The following is an 18,783-nucleotide window of genomic DNA, read 5'->3' on the forward strand; positions in this document are numbered from 1 at the left end:
GTTTTTGTACTCAAATGAAGACGAATTTTCATGTAACGCTGAAGGTAGAGCAGCCATCCTGCACTGTACGCAATATAAGTATTATGGTAATCAAGATGATAATTGAGCGAATATTGTAGAAAGGTTGCTATAAGGGCCTATTATAGTCATCTAATAAAAGTCATTGCTTCAGAATCGGAGATAGATGTTGGAGTGGAGGAGAGAGAGGACAACGAGGTAGTCGATGAAACAGCCGTCAAGCCCAGAAACTGAGATGGCTGTGACGGAGAACGCAACGACGGCTCAGTTTTCAGCTTTTCGCTTCTACCCCAACTCCAATGGAGCGGCTCCTTCAGCATAACCATGCTAACGCGTGTTGGTTGTTGGTTATATAACCATGTCGCGATCAAGACGATTGCAGAACCGAGGACGAATGTGAATGTTATCTGGAAATTGAAGAGAGCGACCGACGCGAGAAATGAAATCACAATGCTGAGGCTGGTAGCAAACCCTTTCAAGATGTTGTCTGAATACTTGATAACCAACGCGGTCACCAAACCACCAAATACTTGGATGCCAACGGTTAACCAAGCCCACGCTCCAAAATTGCGAAATAGGACAGTAAAAAGACTTTCTCCAGCCAATGATGCCTCAGTTCGCTGAACGAAGATTACGGGGGCGAGGGCGGGAAGGAGCGAGAATAATGACAATTGGACGTTACGGACCCAAAGATCCGCTTGGGAGTTTTTGAGCACCATCTCAAAGTAAACGCCAGCAAGGCCAGATGTGAAACAAGCAGCGGTTACTGCCATAAGGCCTTTGAGAGGGTTCATCGAATGCACACCAGTGGCAGCCGGCACTTTCGCATTCCCTGACTGAATCTGCACAACGCCGACACCAATTGCGAGAAATAAAAGTGACAGCCATTGGTTCGGCGACAGCTTCTTGTGCAGGAGAAGGACGGAGAAGGCGGCTGTGGTTAGGATTTTCATTTGGTACGTCACTTGAAAGGTCGCAGCATCCAGATTGGATGCCGCAACATATTGAAGGTTATTTTGTATGACTATTGAATCAAGGATAAGTATGGATGGGGTAGCAGTCTAAGGGTCCACTTACCATATAGAATGGCTGGTATTGACAACTTCCAACAATCAGGACTCAAAATATCCCTCCACAACCTTTGAACGCGACCCAAAAATATCCGAGAGCTCGGGGGAGCTCGCTGAAGGGCGGAATAAGACACCGGCATCGTGTCGTGCGAGGAATCCAATCGAAGGAAAGCTATCACAAGTGAAATCAACCCTTTCAGGATTTCGTTCAGGAGCACTGCTGTAGCGGCTGAATATCTTTGGTTCGCGGGGGTCGACACACGAGAATAGTGCATTACGATTGTCAAAGCAGAGTTTTGCAACGCCAATGTCACCAGGCTGTAACAAAGTTGTGAGCGCGCCAACTGGCATTGGAGAAGCGACTGACGATATGTATTTCAGAGGTATGCCCCCGAGGGAGGGCGACGTGTTCGCATTGGTTATTTGCCCACCTTCAAGGTCTTTATTGTCGTCGGGGTCATTTAGATTAATGCTGAGTTGGATGGGATGGGTGTTGGACATGGGATTGGCGGAGTGGGCGTGGGTGAAAAATAATGGACTCGAGCGTTACTCGTGAGTAGCGTCAACGAACACGAAAAATAAAGGGCCTCCCGAGGGTTTGCAAACGAGGGCAAGGCTGGGCGAGGTTTATATCAATTTATAATGCCGTCGTCGTCGCGTTGTAGACGTTTTCGTCGTTGATTCCCGTTGCTGCGCACCCACTGCCATATGTCGCGATCAATGTTAAAAATACATGGTGAAATACACGTGCAAGAACTAAAATATAGTTGACGATCAATAACCTATTCCACTCTTCCGCTCGCCGTCGTACAACCCATATATGCTGTACGTTGGGCTTCTATAGTTTGAATAGGCTTCCGGGTTCGCGTGTTCAAGGCCCATCTGTGTCAAGGAGGGAAGGGGCGGGGGTGAAGGGACCCGTGGAGGCTTGTCACTATCACGGCGACCAGTCTTTTTCTTCAACCTTTTGGTCTTGCGCGTGCCTTCATTCTCCAGAACACCTGAGAGTTTTTCCAAAGTGTCAAATGATTGGTTGCTCGACCCCAAAAGACTAGAACCCGACTCCATTGTCACGATGCTACCTGAGCTTGGACCCGAGGAGTCTCTAGTGTGCGGCGTCGAATCATCGGGGTATAACGAAGGTTGCGGGGAGCAGACCACATATTCACATCTTGGGGAAGGTAAGCCCAAGGCATGTGTGAGTGCTTCGGTCTGGCGTTCTCGTTGGTCATCCGACATCTGGGTTGTCAGGTTCACCTCATTTTCAATTGAATGGGCGTGGGCATGAGTAAGATTGACCTTTGTCGCTGTGCCGATTGCGTATGTTTCGGGAAGTACGGAGAAACGAGTGAACGGGCGGTTTACAAAGTAGGAGGATTGTACTCTTGCACGGCCTTCCTGTGCTACAACAGGCATCGCGCTTAGCACGGGAGTTGCGAGAGGTTGAAAAGTTGCCTCAAAAATAGGCGAGGATACGTCAGCGCCATCATAAGCAATGATTGAGCCGACACCAGAACTTCGACGCTTTTGTTCATGATTTTGACTGTTACTTCGGCGCATGCGTTCGATAACGTCTTGACTGTCCGTGGTTGATACAGGTCCTTGCACAGCAGCGTCGAGGGGAAGTCCACCAGTGCCCACAGGTGTTTGAGCGGAATGCTTCGCGACGGTGACCATAGGTTCGCTCTCGGTAGAACGAGTGACTGCATGCTGACTTTCTTGTGCCATTGGCTCTGGATCGGTTGGGAATTGATGTGTACAACCAGTGCTGCTGAAGGGGTATTGGGCGGCAGGATCACGGGGCACAGAATTAGTAAAAGCTTGTTCATAGTTCCCTTGGTTCCGAGCATCGTGGATGGTAGCCTGTGCCGAAGGCTGTGAGCTTGGGATCGGGTACTGGACCCATGACCACTCCGTACTGGTCCTTCCGGGCGCCGGTGAAAACTGCTCTTTCCCGCCAAAGATGGACGACCCCTTGCATTCGAAATCGTCCTCGTCAGGGTATGCTTTTTCCAATACGGGGAGTAATGGCTTCAACCTTCTCCGACGACTACGAGCCGTACAGCTTTTGGTGATGATGCAAGCACCAAGAAAAAGACAGCCTGTGGCGACAGCTAGCAGAATGATGACTGGCGTTGCCAGTTTATTTTGTAAAAGGGCCCTATGTGGAGTCGATGTGTCCAGCGCGTTGGCAGTAGGGAGGTCCTCCGTCGGTGGACTTGGGATAGATACACTTGAATCCATGGCAGACATGGATGAGCTGGAAATCACAGATAACAAGGGCGGAAGAGGAGAGAACGTTGGAGACGGCACACTGGAATGAGATGTGGCTTGAAAATGAGAGAGTAAGCTAGAAGGCAGGACGTTCTCAGTTGGTCTGCTTAGAGGCCCAAAACCTTCAGTTGAGTGGCCACTAGTATCGGGGAAGAAAGCCGGGACTGGCGACTCAGATGAGGGCCCTTCATCTGGAGTTCCTTTTAGTTGCTGGCCAGGAATGAGAGCCGAGTGCGAAATAAAGGTGGAATCCTGAAAGTCCTGGATATCGGCGTTCGATTTGCGAATATCTCCCTCGCGCCGCATTGAGGACTCATATCTACGAGACAAATGCCTACCAGAGGGTTCTTGGTACAAGATGGGCCTAGGCGTTTTGAGCGATGGATTTTGAGGCGCGCGGCGGAAACGCTGAGCAGCCATTTCTGAGAAATAGGTGTTGAATAAAAGCGAGAGTGTTTGAAGAGAGTGGGATTCACGTCCTGCGTTATCGTGGTAGGTGTATTGAATGTGTAGATCACGTGAGCGTTCCCATTCAATTTCCAATGTTACATAATTTTAGAGCAGTCTGTGCCAGCTCTAACCTTGCCACCAACGACCACTTACCACCAACTACCACAGGTTGATTTGGCCCACTTCGAGCTCAAGCGGCGCGCTTTGTTGGCGTGTTTTTTCTTGTCAGCCCCACTACTCGCTTTCCACGGTATCCGGCGCGTCAGTAGTCAAGTTTAATGGACGCGTTTGATGAGGCTATGTATGTTGCTCTGAATGCTCCATGCACGTATTCTGAACTCTCCACCAGTGACCCAGAAAGCTCACAAGCCAGCTTGGTACTGCAGGATCTAATCACAGAGGATGACACAAATTGGACTGCCAACGAGGCTAATGGACAAGACCGTAAATATCAACGCGTGCCTGACGACCACCTCAAAGACATCTCCCCGTCGCGAAGCCTAAGCTCTCTTCCTCGCTATCATTATCACGGTTTGGCGAATACCCAGACCCAAAGTCAACAGTGCGATGACGACCAACAATTGCGGCAGGAAAACTTGAGAAAAAAATCCAACAAAGGCGCAGCGGCATCGAAGGCAACGTTGCTCTCAGGGTTTGTTAAGGATGGGTCGAATAGCGTAAGCCACAAAAGTAACTTGTCATCTCACAACAAGGCAAGATCGACGTATGTGCCACGATTAACTTTATTGACCACCATCTGCATTGTAGTCCAAGCACGTCAACGAAAAGCAGGCTTCAACTTCCACTTTACAATCGTCTTCTCGTGGAAAGACATCAATCGCGACACACAAGCAGGCTAAAGCTGTATTGACTGCTCATTCCAAAGTCCAAGGTTGCTCTCAAGATTCCTTTGCCTGTGAACCCTCTCCGGACCCGGAGGAGAGGTTCGTGGCTACATCAAAGCAATTCGAAATTCCCCTGTCCGAATTAGGACGCACGCATCCCTCCGTCAAGGGGAAGGTAAATGCCGTCTGTGTCGGCTTCAAGTCGACGCGTTCTCACTCCGTCTCTAAGGATGGGACACGTCGCTCAGCCGTCCCGGAGGGCAACGTCCTTGTTGCCTCAACCCCGTCACAAGATGGAGATTCACAATCACAAGACGAACGCTCTCAAGTTGTCTCCGATAAGTTCGAAGAAACACAGTCTGCCAATCGCTACAATGACTTTGCACTCAGCCGCACGGAAGCCATGGATGTGGATCATGACAGCGAAGGGAGTGGATACGAAAGTAGCGAGCACTCCTCCAGCTTTGTAAGATTGCTCAAAGGGGAGTCTGATCCCTCTGAAGAGATTTCCGAACTTCAGGCCACCCAACCAGCTACCCAGCCATCTACCCAGCCAGCGGGTGTTGAGATGGAGGACCCTGGAAATCCTTGGATTCTACCTGCAGCCTCTGATAGCACTAAGGCTGGATCGAATTTTCATAACCCTGCTTCGACTTCACAGGCAACCACTTCCACTGGACGTCGAGGTTTGTTAAGCATGGTAAATCCGCTGATCCATTATCGATATCAGAAATATCAGAAACAACCGTCTGTGCCACCGCCTGAATTTGCGGAGCAGAATGTACATCAAGTTGGACACCCTTTCCTACACCAAGGGCAGCAGCTGCAGCCGTCCCCAATTGGGCAACCAATCGCCACTGGAGGTGGATGGCAAGAGACACAGCCATCCGTTCCGAGCCGCCAGCAACAAACGCGACCATCCGTCACAAGTCCTGCAATCCAGGAAACGCAACCATCCTTCGAAGACCAAGGCACAGGACCTTCCCCTCACCACGTTGGTCTTGCACGTTCAGTCCGTGATATAAATTCATTGAGGTCTCCATCTACCTCAAACAATGTTTCATCTCATCCGGCAAAGGATATAGATTTTCTGGATGTCATTCCTGATTCAGAACCTCTTCGCTCTGACTCTCACGTTGCGGCTTTGAGCCGTCAAGGCGGCCACGGCGGGAAGAATGCTAGCACTTCCAAGCAAGAACCTGCTGAGTCGAAGGATCTTCAGAACGCAACGGCCCTTAATACATTGTTGATTGATGATGAGGGGGAGCTCACGGAAATGACGGATGATTCTGAGCCCCAAAAGCTCGGAAACACGGCGGAGGAGGAGGAGAACAGCGGTAGTGATGATGATGATGACGTGCCTCTTGCAGCAAGGATTGCAAGCACCTCGAAGAGAACTATGCCGCTCAAACAAAACAAACCTGTTCTCCATGTCAATGGCTTGCCCCCAAAAACAAAGGTCTGTGACAGCTTTACGTCTTCCCTATGAGTGCGTTGTTGATCTCAGATCAGGATGCACATGAAGCTTCATCGTTAGGAAGAAATCAGCGACAAGTTCGAAGCAAGCTCAGTCGAGATCAAGGACAGAAGCTTGTTGCTGTACCTAGCCCCATCAAAACCATTCCACGCAGATCTATAGGAATTACGGAAATTCCATCATCAGTTGCCGAACAACCTGTGCAAAAGGCCGCGCTTACCGACCGACAGCCTCGACCCACGGTTGCTCCGAAACTAAGCGATCAAAACAAAAAGGCTATCGCTCCGCCTAAATCAGCTCGCAACTTGCGGTCAACGATCACGACTCAACGAGGCCGGACGCTTAGCAAACAACATGCCGAGAAGATTGAGTCAGATGACGAGCTCCTGATGTCGAACGAACAGAAGGGAAGTGAAGACGAGTCTGCTAGTGAAGCAGAGTACATGGAAGTCGACCAACCGGTGGCCGAATCATCGTCGCGGAAACGTAAGCGCGCCGCCCAGCCGAGTAGATCTATTGCAACGAGGAACAGTTCAAAATCTACCGCGAAGTCAGCCGCAACGCCATCCACTCGATACACAAAGCGCCTCAAGCCAGCGATTTCTACCAACAGTCGGCCCGAAGATGCAACTCGCGTTTTTGCTTTATGGAAACAAGACGGCTATTACTATCCCGGATACGTCAATCGTCTACGAAATGATATGCGATATGAAGTCAAATTTGACGACAATACCACGGCCGATTTAAACCTCGACCAGATGCGGCGGTGCGACCTTCACATTGGAGACGATGTCATTGTCGCCAACCTTCCACATGCTTATAAGGTTATAAGTCTTGATCAATCAGAGGGTGTTGTCACTCTCGAGATCGATGGCCCGGAAGACTTCAACATTAAGGATCTTAGGCTCGCTCATAAAACCGTCTTGCATGCATGGAAGGATCGAACGCTTTCAGCTGGAAACATTATCACCGCTGTCCACTCTTTCAAAGGAAAACCAAGTCCGACCCCGTCTAAAACATCGTCAATTGCCAGTTCGACATCTTCCAAGATACTCAGCGGCACTGGACTGATTGTCACTTTGCGTGGGGGTGGGCATTGGGAGAAGGAGAAGGAAAGGGTTATGAATATAATTAGGACCAATGGTGGAAAAGTAATCGATGACGTCTCGACCATCATCCGCATGGAAGGCAGTCACTCAAAATCCGGAAATCGATGGTCCATCACTAAGTCTGATGTTAAATGGAATGGAGTGGGCCTCCACCGCCTTTTACTTGTTGCTGACGACGCAAACCAGAAGCCCAAGTTCCTGATAGCTCTGGCTTTGGGAATACCATGTGTGTCCACCGAATGGCTTGACAAGGTACGGGCATGCTGGGATTTTCAACTATTCATCACTTTTTCTTAAATTAACATCACACTAGCTTGGCGACAAGCTTATGGAGAACTGGACGTCGTTTTTGCTACCACAGGGTTATTCGGAGGCGTTGGGCGCACGTGCTTCGCAGCAAATTGACTTTGACTGGGGGAACAGCATCCATCAACTGAAACAGATAATGTCGAACGCCGTTCCTTGCAAGCTGTTTGCAGAGAAGTCGGTACTGTGTGTTGGACCTGAGATGATTCCTCAACCCAGGGGTAAACGGGTATGTCTCAACAGTCTTCCATCAGGCTTCCATGCGTGACGGTCATATTTATTCAGTTGCCCGGTGTAGACGAGAAGGGGCAGGAAGCGATCAACGCGGTGGCGCGTATCATCCTTGCAATGGGTGCTGAATATGTCGAGGCTGTTACTGACATCCAGCATGCCACTAGTGGAGTCTCGGCTTATGATTTTGTCATTATCCGGGAGGCTTCCCACTACTCTCCTGAATTGTCGGATGCCACCACAGTACATTGGAACTGGGTGAAGGATTGTTTGATTGCTTCTCGATACCTGCCTTTGCCCGTGTGGCCTGGAGAATCGGAGGAATCGCAGGATCTTTAAATCTAAGTGTTATCTTGCTCTGACTGCATTTTTTTCATTATTCTTGAACTTATAATGTACTTATCTTGTTAAGCTTGCTATACATTTGACTCTCTTAGTTAACTATATGTACATACCGAAATAAAATCATCCAACGTGCAGCAATCATGGTTGGAACACAGTCCCGCAACGCCTACATCTTCGTTCGCTGTCCATGCTATAATGGGCACGGTCAAGGTGGTAAGATATGGCGAGAGTGGGGTACACACAATAAGCATATTAGACCTATGGGGAAACAGAACTATGTTTGCGGTGAGGACCTGTTAAACACGAGGAAAATCGCAAGCACTGACGATCGCAGTGATGATTCCACATGGACCGAACCTCGTACTGTAGTCGTGTTGGCCAGCTGCACACCGGGCGAGGACTAAGATAAAAAATAGGGTCGAAGTTTGAAAAAAAAAATGGAAAAAAAAATACGGACGTTCTTGTTGATACTGCTCTCCTTTTGCAGCAGCAGAAACAGGCTGGATTACTTCTACGGGATTGTCATAGGCAGGTGGGGGTTGGGATGGCGGGATTTGAGCTGGAGGAGCAGTGATCACGCTGGGCTGAGGATCCGTCTCTCTATGCTCCACGGAGGGTTTCTCGGCCATTTTTTATGGCAGCAAGAGGAAAACCAGACACAAGCTAGACATTTTGTTTGTGGACACTGGCCATGACATCACGAAGGAATTGAATTCATACATTAGACATTACGTAAGGCCTGGCTCTGTAATTATGTAAGCGCCTCACAAGAGTCTCCTCGTGCCAGCAGCTTTCATCATGAACGACGATAATGAGTACGAAGTCGGTGAGAACACCAATTTCGTCACATTTACTCGAAGCTCACAGCTTGTAGAGTCTATTACGCAAGCCAAAGTAACCAAGAAGAAAGGCAAGGGTCAGAAATTGGTTTGGGTAAGTCGTCTAAATGAGAATCCAAACAGTCCTGAACGTCAGCTCTTTCCCAGAAATACTGCGTCAGAGTAAGCTCCCAGCAGCTCGGAGATATTTTGACGCGTTAACATTCATACTTGCAGTGGAAAGGCTATAGTCCAGAACATGATACGTGAGTACGGGGAAATTTGCAACTCTACACAGACTGATATATGTCAAAGGTGGGAGCCAACGGAATCATTCGTGGGTTCTGAGGATATTGTTCAAAAGTTTTGGGAACGTGCCGACTCGGGTGGACGCGATATCAACAACTTGAGCCTTTTCAAAGAAGGTGATTTATTCCTGCCCCTCGGTCCTCCACGTATGTACCATGTTATACTCTTGGATTCGGCATGACAATTGATTTGCAACAGGCCGAAAAATCAAGCGGAAGTCTGTCGTGAATCCATCTTCACTATCCCCAGCAGCAGGCCCAACGCCGTCCAGGCCAGAGGGTTCTAATCAAGTTGAAAACAAGATCTCTACGAAGCGACGACGCAGCAGCTTTGACAAGAAGGGAGGGGACGATTATCCAGCTAAACGCCCTCGTGAACACGAGGACCTTTTTGAAAGAACCCTTGAATCTGTTGCTTCTCCCACCATTCCTACAAGAAAGCCTTTGCCGACCAACTTGAATGGGAAGCCCCAAACCTTAAAGGTGGCGATGACACCATCTGCATCGTACAGGAAAAATAAGAGACCCCATCGATCGCCCTCTATTGAGGTCATTCCTGATTCTGACGAAGAAACGGAGGGTGGCATCAGAAGAGACAACGCCGTATCGGATTTTCAGTGTTCCACTTCTCGGAATCCCCACAATTCTGAACGACTCGATGATTCGGTTCACTCACCTTCCTTTACTTCCAAACTACCATCGCATCGGATGCGTGTGGAAATGCCTCTCGTGAAGATGATGGACGATCCCAATCTTTCCACGATAGATGGAGCAATTCCCGCCAAGATGCGTGTGCTAGAAAAAAAGTCGGCCTCTTTGGTCACCGCGGAGGAACGTGGTCGATCGCGTTCAAAACCTGGACCCGGCCGATCTTCTTCTGGTTTCATTAGCAAATCGAACGCCTTAACCCTCGACAAAAGTTTCAACAAAACCACGAAAGGTGCACTCCACAAAAGTGTTGAGGGAGAGAATGGCAGCCAAGATATCACACAGGACACTCATGAGACGGAAATACATGACTCTCCCCTACCTGAAATACCGGGAAACATGGTCACACCATCGGGAGAAGAGTTGTTGAAACTTGCCGGTCTCGATCCGGATGCTGCGGAAACACTTCCCGACTATGAAGAGATGGACACCACTGAGCAGGCACCTCCGTCAGCAGCACAGTCAACGTTACCACCTGACAATTTGCAACAGTCTGTCATAAGAAACAAGTAAGTGAGATCAAATGGACCTGTACTGGGGTCTCACCGCCCTTTACAGCCTTAACTTGGTCAAGGACAAACTGTTTCCTTCCAGTTCGTTCATTGCCGACCAAGGAGTTATTAATCCTAACTGGAAAAAGTCGACAATATTTGGTCCCCTGTTAGTTTGCGTCGTCCCCCACGTGCATAATTTTGACCTGCGTTCTAGTGGTTTAGGTTCGGATTCCCTTTCTCAAGGTCAAGCCTCTGGTTCTCAAACTGATTCGTAAGCCAAGCTTGGTTTAAACGTGACTTTGCGTAATGGGTTTTAACAGGTCTAAATCTCCACCTTTCTTGATCAACCTCGATTCATCGATATCAATCCCTGTCCTCTTGGTAGACATCTCGCCTCCCAACACGTCCCTTTTTGCTGTTGGAAGTAAGGGTCCTAATGTTCCTGGAAAATTTTACAAAGTAGAGCGATGTCTGTCCTTGCTTGATACCATGCGCACTGGTGGTCCATCGGCGCAGGTTGTTGTTCTTGAAAACGTCGCCGACGAAACCAAACGGCATTTTGAACGATTTGCGGCTCGCTTGGAGGTTGGAGATGTTGTATGTTTTCACAAATTTCTTTGGCAGAATGGATTTAACTTTTTTTCTCCATTCTTTCTCCACCCAGTTCGTAGCTCTGGCAGGTGCACAACTTTTAGCATTTTGCTCTTCCAGCAACAATCAAGTTTGCCAAAAACTCAATATCCCACCTAAACTTCCTGGGAAAACATTGGTTTCACAGGTGTTTGTCGAGAATTACTCTGGTTACGCTGACGCTGCTTCAAATGCCGATGAAAAGCGGTGGTCGCAGTACTTTCAGGAAACTTCTTAATCTGACTTGGTAATTTGTACATAGTATTACGTAACATAGCATTAGGAATCATTACGGTCACGTGTGATGCATTACACCGCGTTTCGGAAGCGTGCCTAACTTTGGTTCTCCTTGTCACCTTCCCTCTTGTTTAAGATTTTACGCCCATGACCTATGCTTCGTCGCGTCCCCACCACCAGTGACGGAAAAGTTCTTGATAGATTCCATGAAACTACTCGAGTCAATCAGCCGTTCAAACCACCCACCATCGCAATACTTGAGCGCGTTCAACCACAAAGAAAACGGAAGCGTGTCTCGTATAAGGGGCAGGAAGCGAGCTTATCTGATTCCGAAAATGACGCAGGTTCAAGGAAGAAGAAGAAAACAGACAAGGACGGCATATATCACAATGAGGAGGAGCTCTTGGCTGCCATCCCCAAGTTTCCTATCTACAAGCCCAAACCCTTCGACCAGATGACGCGTAGGTTCTCTATGCCTTCGATGAGAAGCAAAGATGGAACGGTGGTACCGCTTACGCCATCCAATGCGTCCCTCGGCGTTCGACCTCAGGCAAAAATCATCCCAAGACCGCTGCACGATCCCATGGAAGACCATGCCATCGTTTTATATGACCCGACTACCGACGATCGAGAAACGGACGAAGAGAGAAAGGAAAGGCTCGAGGGGGAAGCGAAAGAGAAAGCTGCGATGGAGGCAATAGAAAAAACTGCCGGAATGTACAACCCCCACAAGCGCTTGGAAGATTTGCTCGGCGAAGGAAAGGATAAGAAGCCCAAAGATAAAAAGGTTCCAGTGGTCATTGACCCTCTTTTGACAAAAGTTCTTCGGCCACATCAGGTCGAAGGCGTCAAGGTGCGGTCTCGTTTCGATTATGGTGACGCGTACTCATTCCAAATAGTTCCTCTACAAATGCACAACCGGCATGCTAGTTGAGAATCAATATGGGTGCATTATGGCCGACGAGATGGGGCTTGGAAAAACCTTGCAATGCATTGCGCTGCTCTGGACTTTGTTGAAACAATCACCACATCCCGGGAAGCCATCAATTGAGAAATGCATTATTGCATGTCCCTCAAGCTTGGTCAAGAATTGGGCAAATGAACTTGGTAAAGTCTCTGATTCCTACAATTTGAGCGGACTAACTTGCACCCAGTGAAGTGGTTGGGAAAAGATGCGGTTACGCCCTTGGCCATCGACGGCAAAGGAGGGAAAGCCGAATTGCTTGAGAGGGTTGGGAGGTGGGTAGCAGCCCGTGGGCGGAATGTAACGCAACCAGGTACGCAGATGTGTCCAACTCTATACGGATACCAACTGGAACACGAAACGACAGTGATGATAGTCTCATACGAGACACTTCGTACACTTACTGTCCACCTTGCACATTGCAAGATTGGACTTCTTCTCTGTGATGAAGGTCATAGACTAAAGAATTCGGGTGAGTAGAGTCTAAACGTTAAAGTACAGAATCTCACGCGTCTGCTACAGAGTCCTTGACTTTCCAAGCGCTCAACGGATTAGATGTCAATCGTCGCGTTATTCTAACAGGCACTCCAATCCAGGTTGGTCTAAGATTCTTGAATTTGAAAGCAGTTGTTCATCGGGGCCCTCTTTTACAGAATGATCTGTCAGAATATTTTTCGTTACTGAACTTTGCCAACCCAAATTTTCTTGGGTCCAAGAACGACTTCCGCAAAAACTTTGAAAATGCCATCATTCGTGGCCGAGATTCGTTGGCAAGTGATGGTGTCAAAGCGGAAAGTGAGAAAAAACTCAAAGAGCTTGGCAATTTGGTCACGAAGTTCATCATTCGCAGGACCAATGATCTCTTGTCAAAATACCGTATGTTCTTCTTACCTTCTCGAATCCTTGCGGTCCTCATTTAGTATTTAGTCCCTGTCAAGTACGAGCAGGTTGTCTTCTGCGGTCTATCAGAGTTCCAACTTTCCCTATATCGTCTCTTTATCGTGTCTCCTGAGATCAAGGCTCTTCTGCGTGGCACGACCTCCCAGCCCCTCAAAGCGATTAATATTCTCAAGAAACTCTGTAACCACCCTGAACTACTCGACCTTCCTGATGATCTTAAAGGATGTGACCACTTGATTCCCGAAGGATTCAGCAGCACTGCTGCAAGGAGTCGAGGGAAGGGTGGCAAGCAAACGGTTCGATGCGATTGGGGTGGCAAGTTTTTGGTACTTGAGAGGTGGGCTTTTATGATTTCCTTGAATAATAATCTCACATCGCCAAAGGTTTTTGCATCAGATCAAGACGCAAACGACAGATAAAATCGTCTTGATCAGTAATTATACCCAAACCCTCGACCTTTTCGAAAAGCTTTGCAGAAGCAAGAAGTAAACATACTCCTTTCGATGTGTTCAGCTTTACGTTGCCTGTTGATCCACATTACTAGATATGGATTCTTCAGGCTGGACGGGTCAATGACAATCGTCAAACGACAAAAACTTGTTGACCAATTTAACGACCCCGACGGGAAAGAGTTCATCTTCTTGCTCAGTAGCAAAGCTGGCGGGTGTGGTATCAACTTGATTGGCGCGAACCGGTTAATACTATTTGATCCTGGTGCGTGGATAACTCTGTAACTGCAAATATTTTGATAACAAATTTGTTTAGACTGGAATCCTGCTGCTGATCAACAGGCGCTAGCTCGTGTGTGGAGGGATGGCCAGAAAAAGGAATGTACGTCGTCACAGTTATTACTCGATGACTGTCTGTTCATCAAAGAGTCGCTCAGGCTTTGTTTATCGATTTATCTCGACGGGGACTATAGAAGAGAAGATATTCCAACGGCAAGCCAATAAACAGGCCCTCTCATCTGCCGTAGTGGATGAAAAAGAGGACGCAGAGCGCCACTTTTCAATTGATGCCCTTCGGCAACTCTTCACTTTCAATGAAAATACCCTGTGCGAAACACATGAGACGTTCAAGTGCAAACGATGCAAAGATGGCAAACAAATAGTCAAAGCTCCTGCGCTGCTGTACGGGGATGCCAGCACGTCAGTGATCTGATTTCAAGCTATTCAATGTCTAACTCCAAGTGCAGATGGAACCACTTCACCAATGCGGAGCTCAAGAATAATCATGACGATCTTCTTCGTGCAGAAGTCGGGTTGCCTGAAGTTTCTTTCGTGTTTCAATACATCAGCCACTGAGCTTGCTGGATTTTCAATTACAAATGGACAGATAGATGTGTAGATTTACATAAAACAAGAAAAAAGACGATCATTGAACAACATTGTCCCAGTCTCCCCATTCGCCTCCTGCTTGACGAACCTTGACCTTTTCCCCAGACGGACCAAAGTATGAAGCTTTGTACCAAGCCTTCAACTCCTCCTCACCAAATGGTCCAAAAGTATCCGACCCCGATCCTGGGATATCCCATTTGTATTCGTATTTCACATCTGCGGAAGGAGGTTCCCATGAAGGATCAAGAGATCCTGATGAGCGGACACCGCGAACTAGTTCTTCATAGGATTTCGAGTAGATGTCTGTATCCCCCAATGACATGAGGGTTGAGGCGAGATGGGTGATGCGTTCAATGTCAGTGGGAGCATCTTGAGGTTTTGCGTCCGAGATGGCTCCCTTGGCGCTGTGCGTTGATTTTTTCCGTCTTCCGAGGCGCTGCAACGCGTCGAGGACGGTTTCCCCTTTCTTGAGCAAAGGGAGTAGTTGCATTTCCAGAGTATTTTTGCCTCCACTTTGTTCGAGCTCCCTCTCTTCCGCTTCCATCTTTTCTCGCTGCTTCTTTTCCTGCTCCCGTTTCCTGCGCCGAGCAAGCTTGATCTCGCGATCGTCCAATCCCTCCATCCAACGATCATGCACGCCGTGTGGATCGAATGACTTCACGTAGCTGCCGTCTTCTGTGAATTTCCCTTCCTCCATCTCTTCCCGCATGTTGAATGAGGAGAGCTCAAAGCCCATACCAGCCTTCTTCCGCCGCTCTGCATCGTCCTCGTCCTCAACATCATCCGAACTCTCCGATCCAGATTCTCCCCCAAACTCCTGACCCTCGATATCACCAAGCCTCATATACTGATCCTTCTTTTTCTTCAGTGTCTCGTTCTCCGTGGTCGACTCCTCCTTCTCTGCAGCGGCAAACATGTCGTCATCGTCGTCGTCACCAGCCCCTGCATCTTTCCTTCGACTGAACACGACGCCCTCGCCATCATCACTCGAGTCAGACTCGTAACCCTCGTTCTTAACCTTGCCTTTCCGTGATGTGTTTTCCAGCGCCGAGTCGACTTGTTCAGCGAAAGCGGTTGGGTCATCCGATGGTTCCACGAAACGCGTTTTCTTGGAGGTGTGCTTTGAGGATGTAGATGGTTCGCGGTTGTGGGTTGCGGCGCGTTTCTTGCCTGCTAGAGAGGCCATTGTAATGGTTGTTACTTGGTTGTTACATACATTAGTTGTTATTTGGTCAAGCGTGTTCACTCTTTTGTCAATAGATCAACTGCCTCTTTATATCGCTCTCGTGTCCCGTTGACCACGCTCTCTTCAATAATCCATCCTTGACCTTCCTTGCCCTCCGGTCCACTCTCCAATCCTTTCTTGAACCCTGTGCTCACCAACCAGTCTCGCAAGTATTGCTTGTCAAAGCTGGGCTGTGCCCCTCCCGGGGTATACCCTGACAATGGCCAGTAGCGAGAAGAGTCTGGTGTCAAAAGTTCGTCGATCAGGATGAGTGTTTTGGATGTTCCCGTCGAGGACGGTACAAGCCCAAATTCGAATTTTGTGTCTGCCAAGATAACGCCTCGAGAATAGGCATAATCTGCTGCAGTTGTGTAGAGCTTTAGCGACGCTTCAGATACCTTATCGTACAGTTCCTGTCCAATTAGGTTTGCAGCTGCATTACAATGTCAGTGGGGGAAGCCAACTTGGAATAGAACGTACCTTGCTCGGGAGAGATGTTCTCGTCATGACTGCCTTGCTCGGCTTTCGTCGAAGGAGTAAAAAGAGGCTGAGGCAGCTTTTGGCCTTCGACAAGGCCCTCCGGAAGAGGAATTCCATGTACGGTTCCGGATTTCTTGTATTCTGACCACGCAGAGCCTAGAGGCAGCAAGGTCAACCAGATATGTTTGCGATGGGTGTTTGAATAGACGTGCCGGCAAGGTATCCTCTGACGATTGCCTCTAGTGGAATAACTTCAGCTTTTTTGACTAGCATCGCCCTTCCGTCGAGTTGGTCCTTATATTGACGGACCTCTTCGGGCATCTCGTCAATATCGGCAGTTACAAAGTGGTTTGGGATGATATGGGCGAGTTTTTTAAACCAAAAGAGTGAGATATTGGTAAGGAGTTTGCCTTTCTCTGGGATGCCCTTATCTAATGTGAGTAGATTGGATGAAGTTTGCATATTGAACAGACATTGCGGAGGATGACATCGTAGGCGGATATCCTATCTGTTGCGACGAAGAGGAGATGGTTTGTCGACGACGTTGAATAAATGTCGCGGACCTTTCCCTGAGAGATAAGCGACAGTCCACGTAGATCCGAGTTGAGAAGTGCCATATGTAATATTATTTTCCATCAAATTATATATCTTTTTGTTTGTTTCCGCCCTCTACCGTTGTCGATGGCGGACCCGTTTACGCTGAGCGACGTGATGGGCTACGTTTCCATTGCTTGTTGGCTGGGTGCTCAGTTTCCGTGAGTACCTCTGTATTAATCCCAGGTATTCATCTACCAACGCTGCTCAGGCAGGTTTTGGAGAACATCCGTCGGCAGTCGTGTGAGGGCCTTGCCTTGCCCTTTCTCGCCAATTGGCTATTAGGTCATACCCGTCTCTCCTCTTGCTCGTCTTCCAGTAACACAAACCACCAGGCGATATTTCCAACCTTGTCGGATGCATCTTGACCCACCAGCTTCCATTTCAAGTGGGCCTTTATCTCTTCGTTCTGTTTTCTTGTTTACCTTCCCTATCGCACAGACATGGCTGGCGACCTACTTCGTCTTCGTGGATTGTACCCTTGTAGCACAATATTTCTACTATGCGCGTCCCCCGAAACTCACTCAACCCTCACTGTCCCATCTTCGCGCAACGGCTTCTCCAGCCGCGCTCCGACGTATGTCCCTTGACAGAGGTACTTCACGCTATCGCACTTTATCAGCCGTCGCTGCAAATGTAGCGGCCGCCGCAGCTCTTGCTGCCCAGCAGGATCACCATGCAGACCGAAAGCGGGTATCCACGCGACACACCCATTATGGCACGGAAAGTTCACATGAGGGCGCTTCCAGTCTTACTCGAGCGCCAGTCAATGAGGAGGACGACGAGGACGCTTTTGCCGCCATGGCGGATAGCTTTCATTCAGAGGGTGGGTGGAATATTGGGCGGAAACGCGTGTCATGGAGTATCGAGAGGCAAGGCGTCCCCGGCCAGCAACACGCAGGATTGCCTACGGCGGCATCGCCTGCTGTTCTACAATTTCTCTCTGAAACTGATTCGTTAAGCCGTGGGAGGTCAATGGAGCGTGACTTGGAGGCCGATAATCAGGAGGAGGAGTCAACGCCGACTACTTCTCAGCGTCGAAGCTCACGAGCTAGCCGCAAAGGTGCTACCGTGATTTTCCTTGGTGTTTGGTCTCTCTTTGGCATTTTCACACTTGCAGGAAGCAAACCTGGCGTGCCTTGGGTTTCCACCACCAAGATTGGTCGGGTCATCTCTCCAAGGGATAGTATCCCAAAGGCTGTCTCTATAACAGGAATTTCAGACTCACCCTCAATACCTACCCATGTTTACGAAACATCTGACTCTGCTGTTGACTTGCTTTCGATTCCTTTCTTGGACGAGGCACCTCACAACGAGCCTTACCCTGGAGCGCCTTCTCCTGAACGTGTGCTCGGTCGCATTTTCGCTTGGATGTGCACGACGCTCTACCTTACCTCACGATTACCTCAAATTTGGAAAAATGTATGAACTTGTCGTCTCATTCTCCCCTCAGTTCTAACCACTTGATCTAGTTTGTCAGGAAATCAGTGGAGGTCAGACTTGACAACGATCATTTACGTGTTTGTTTCCTAACACTTGACGCAGGGACTTTCAATGTATCTATTTGTCTTTGCGTTCCTCGGCAATACTTTCTATGTAGCATCTATTCTTTTCTCACCCAAGACTTTCTTACCACCCCCAGAGTCAACCGCGTTTTTACGAGAGAGCATTCCGTAAGAGAACAGTCATTCATTCATTTAGGGCGACGGTTATTTAATCGCTGATTTAGGTACCTTCTGGGAAGTGCTGGGACGTTGATGTTCGATGTCACGATCGTCATGCAGTCGTTCATATACCGACCGCGTTCACGGCGTCACATATTGACGCACAGCAGGCTGACAGAAGAGGAGACAGGACTGCTCTCGGAAGATACCTTGTTGGCGCACCCCAGCGGCAGTGATTCTGCTGCGTCTATAATGAACCGGGGTCGGACTTCTCGTACGCGTACCACGGCTTGAATAAA

General features: G+C 48.7%; 8 protein-coding genes across 8 annotated transcripts; 4 read left to right on the top strand and 4 right to left on the bottom strand.

Moving 5' to 3' along the window:
- Positions 1-1,862: 1,862 nt before the first annotated feature.
- On the bottom strand, positions 1,863-3,782 carry LACBIDRAFT_306054 (uncharacterized protein; the record flags this gene model as incomplete). Its single annotated transcript, XM_001875389.1, has 1 exon — positions 1,863-3,782. One exon carries the CDS (start codon positions 3,780-3,782, stop codon positions 1,863-1,865), a length of 1,920 nt encoding a protein of 639 aa, XP_001875424.1.
- Positions 3,783-4,090: 308 nt separating this feature from the next.
- LACBIDRAFT_292294 (uncharacterized protein) lies at positions 4,091-8,262 on the top strand (the record flags this gene model as incomplete). Its single annotated transcript, XM_001874854.1, has 6 exons — positions 4,091-4,489; positions 4,581-6,089; positions 6,128-7,495; positions 7,557-7,735; positions 7,769-7,778; positions 7,835-8,262. 6 exons carry the CDS (start codon positions 4,091-4,093, stop codon positions 8,117-8,119), a joined length of 3,750 nt encoding a protein of 1,249 aa, XP_001874889.1. The 3' UTR covers positions 8,120-8,262.
- Positions 8,263-8,421: 159 nt separating this feature from the next.
- LACBIDRAFT_306056 (uncharacterized protein) lies at positions 8,422-8,754 on the bottom strand (the record flags this gene model as incomplete). The annotated part of the gene is made up of 2 exons (XM_001875390.1): positions 8,422-8,525; positions 8,583-8,754. 2 exons carry the CDS (start codon positions 8,752-8,754, stop codon positions 8,422-8,424), a joined length of 276 nt encoding a protein of 91 aa, XP_001875425.1.
- Positions 8,755-8,923: 169 nt separating this feature from the next.
- Positions 8,924-11,321, top strand: LACBIDRAFT_306057 (uncharacterized protein; the record flags this gene model as incomplete). The annotated part of the gene is made up of 9 exons (XM_001874855.1): positions 8,924-8,951; positions 9,000-9,058; positions 9,112-9,126; positions 9,181-9,209; positions 9,259-9,398; positions 9,451-10,468; positions 10,518-10,724; positions 10,774-11,050; positions 11,118-11,321. The coding sequence occupies 9 exons, from the start codon at positions 8,924-8,926 to the stop codon at positions 11,319-11,321; spliced, it is 1,977 nt and encodes a 658-aa protein (XP_001874890.1).
- Positions 11,322-11,474: 153 nt separating this feature from the next.
- On the top strand, positions 11,475-14,488 carry CHR16206 (DNA repair protein, SNF2 family; the record flags this gene model as incomplete). Its single annotated transcript, XM_001874856.1, has 12 exons — positions 11,475-12,173; positions 12,220-12,427; positions 12,475-12,597; positions 12,652-12,756; positions 12,807-12,880; positions 12,938-13,160; positions 13,212-13,521; positions 13,568-13,669; positions 13,729-13,898; positions 13,950-14,015; positions 14,071-14,332; positions 14,380-14,488. 12 exons carry the CDS (start codon positions 11,475-11,477, stop codon positions 14,486-14,488), a joined length of 2,451 nt encoding a protein of 816 aa, XP_001874891.1.
- Positions 14,489-14,558: 70 nt separating this feature from the next.
- On the bottom strand, positions 14,559-15,707 carry LACBIDRAFT_306059 (uncharacterized protein; the record flags this gene model as incomplete). The annotated part of the gene is made up of 1 exon (XM_001875391.1): positions 14,559-15,707. The coding sequence occupies one exon, from the start codon at positions 15,705-15,707 to the stop codon at positions 14,559-14,561; it is 1,149 nt and encodes a 382-aa protein (XP_001875426.1).
- Positions 15,708-15,763: 56 nt separating this feature from the next.
- LACBIDRAFT_306060 (uncharacterized protein) lies at positions 15,764-16,843 on the bottom strand (the record flags this gene model as incomplete). Its single annotated transcript, XM_001875392.1, has 4 exons — positions 15,764-16,179; positions 16,227-16,382; positions 16,439-16,657; positions 16,705-16,843. The coding sequence occupies 4 exons, from the start codon at positions 16,841-16,843 to the stop codon at positions 15,764-15,766; spliced, it is 930 nt and encodes a 309-aa protein (XP_001875427.1).
- Positions 16,844-16,907: 64 nt separating this feature from the next.
- LACBIDRAFT_306061 (uncharacterized protein) lies at positions 16,908-18,778 on the top strand (the record flags this gene model as incomplete). Its single annotated transcript, XM_001874857.1, has 7 exons — positions 16,908-16,981; positions 17,032-17,105; positions 17,156-17,208; positions 17,262-18,242; positions 18,293-18,313; positions 18,366-18,493; positions 18,550-18,778. 7 exons carry the CDS (start codon positions 16,908-16,910, stop codon positions 18,776-18,778), a joined length of 1,560 nt encoding a protein of 519 aa, XP_001874892.1.
- Between the last annotated feature and the right edge of the window lie 5 nt (positions 18,779-18,783).

The sequence above is a fragment of the Laccaria bicolor genome, genomic scaffold, assembly GCF_000143565.1.
Source record: "Laccaria bicolor S238N-H82 LACBIscaffold_2 genomic scaffold, whole genome shotgun sequence".
NCBI classification, from domain to species: Eukaryota; Fungi; Basidiomycota; class Agaricomycetes; order Agaricales; family Hydnangiaceae; genus Laccaria; species Laccaria bicolor.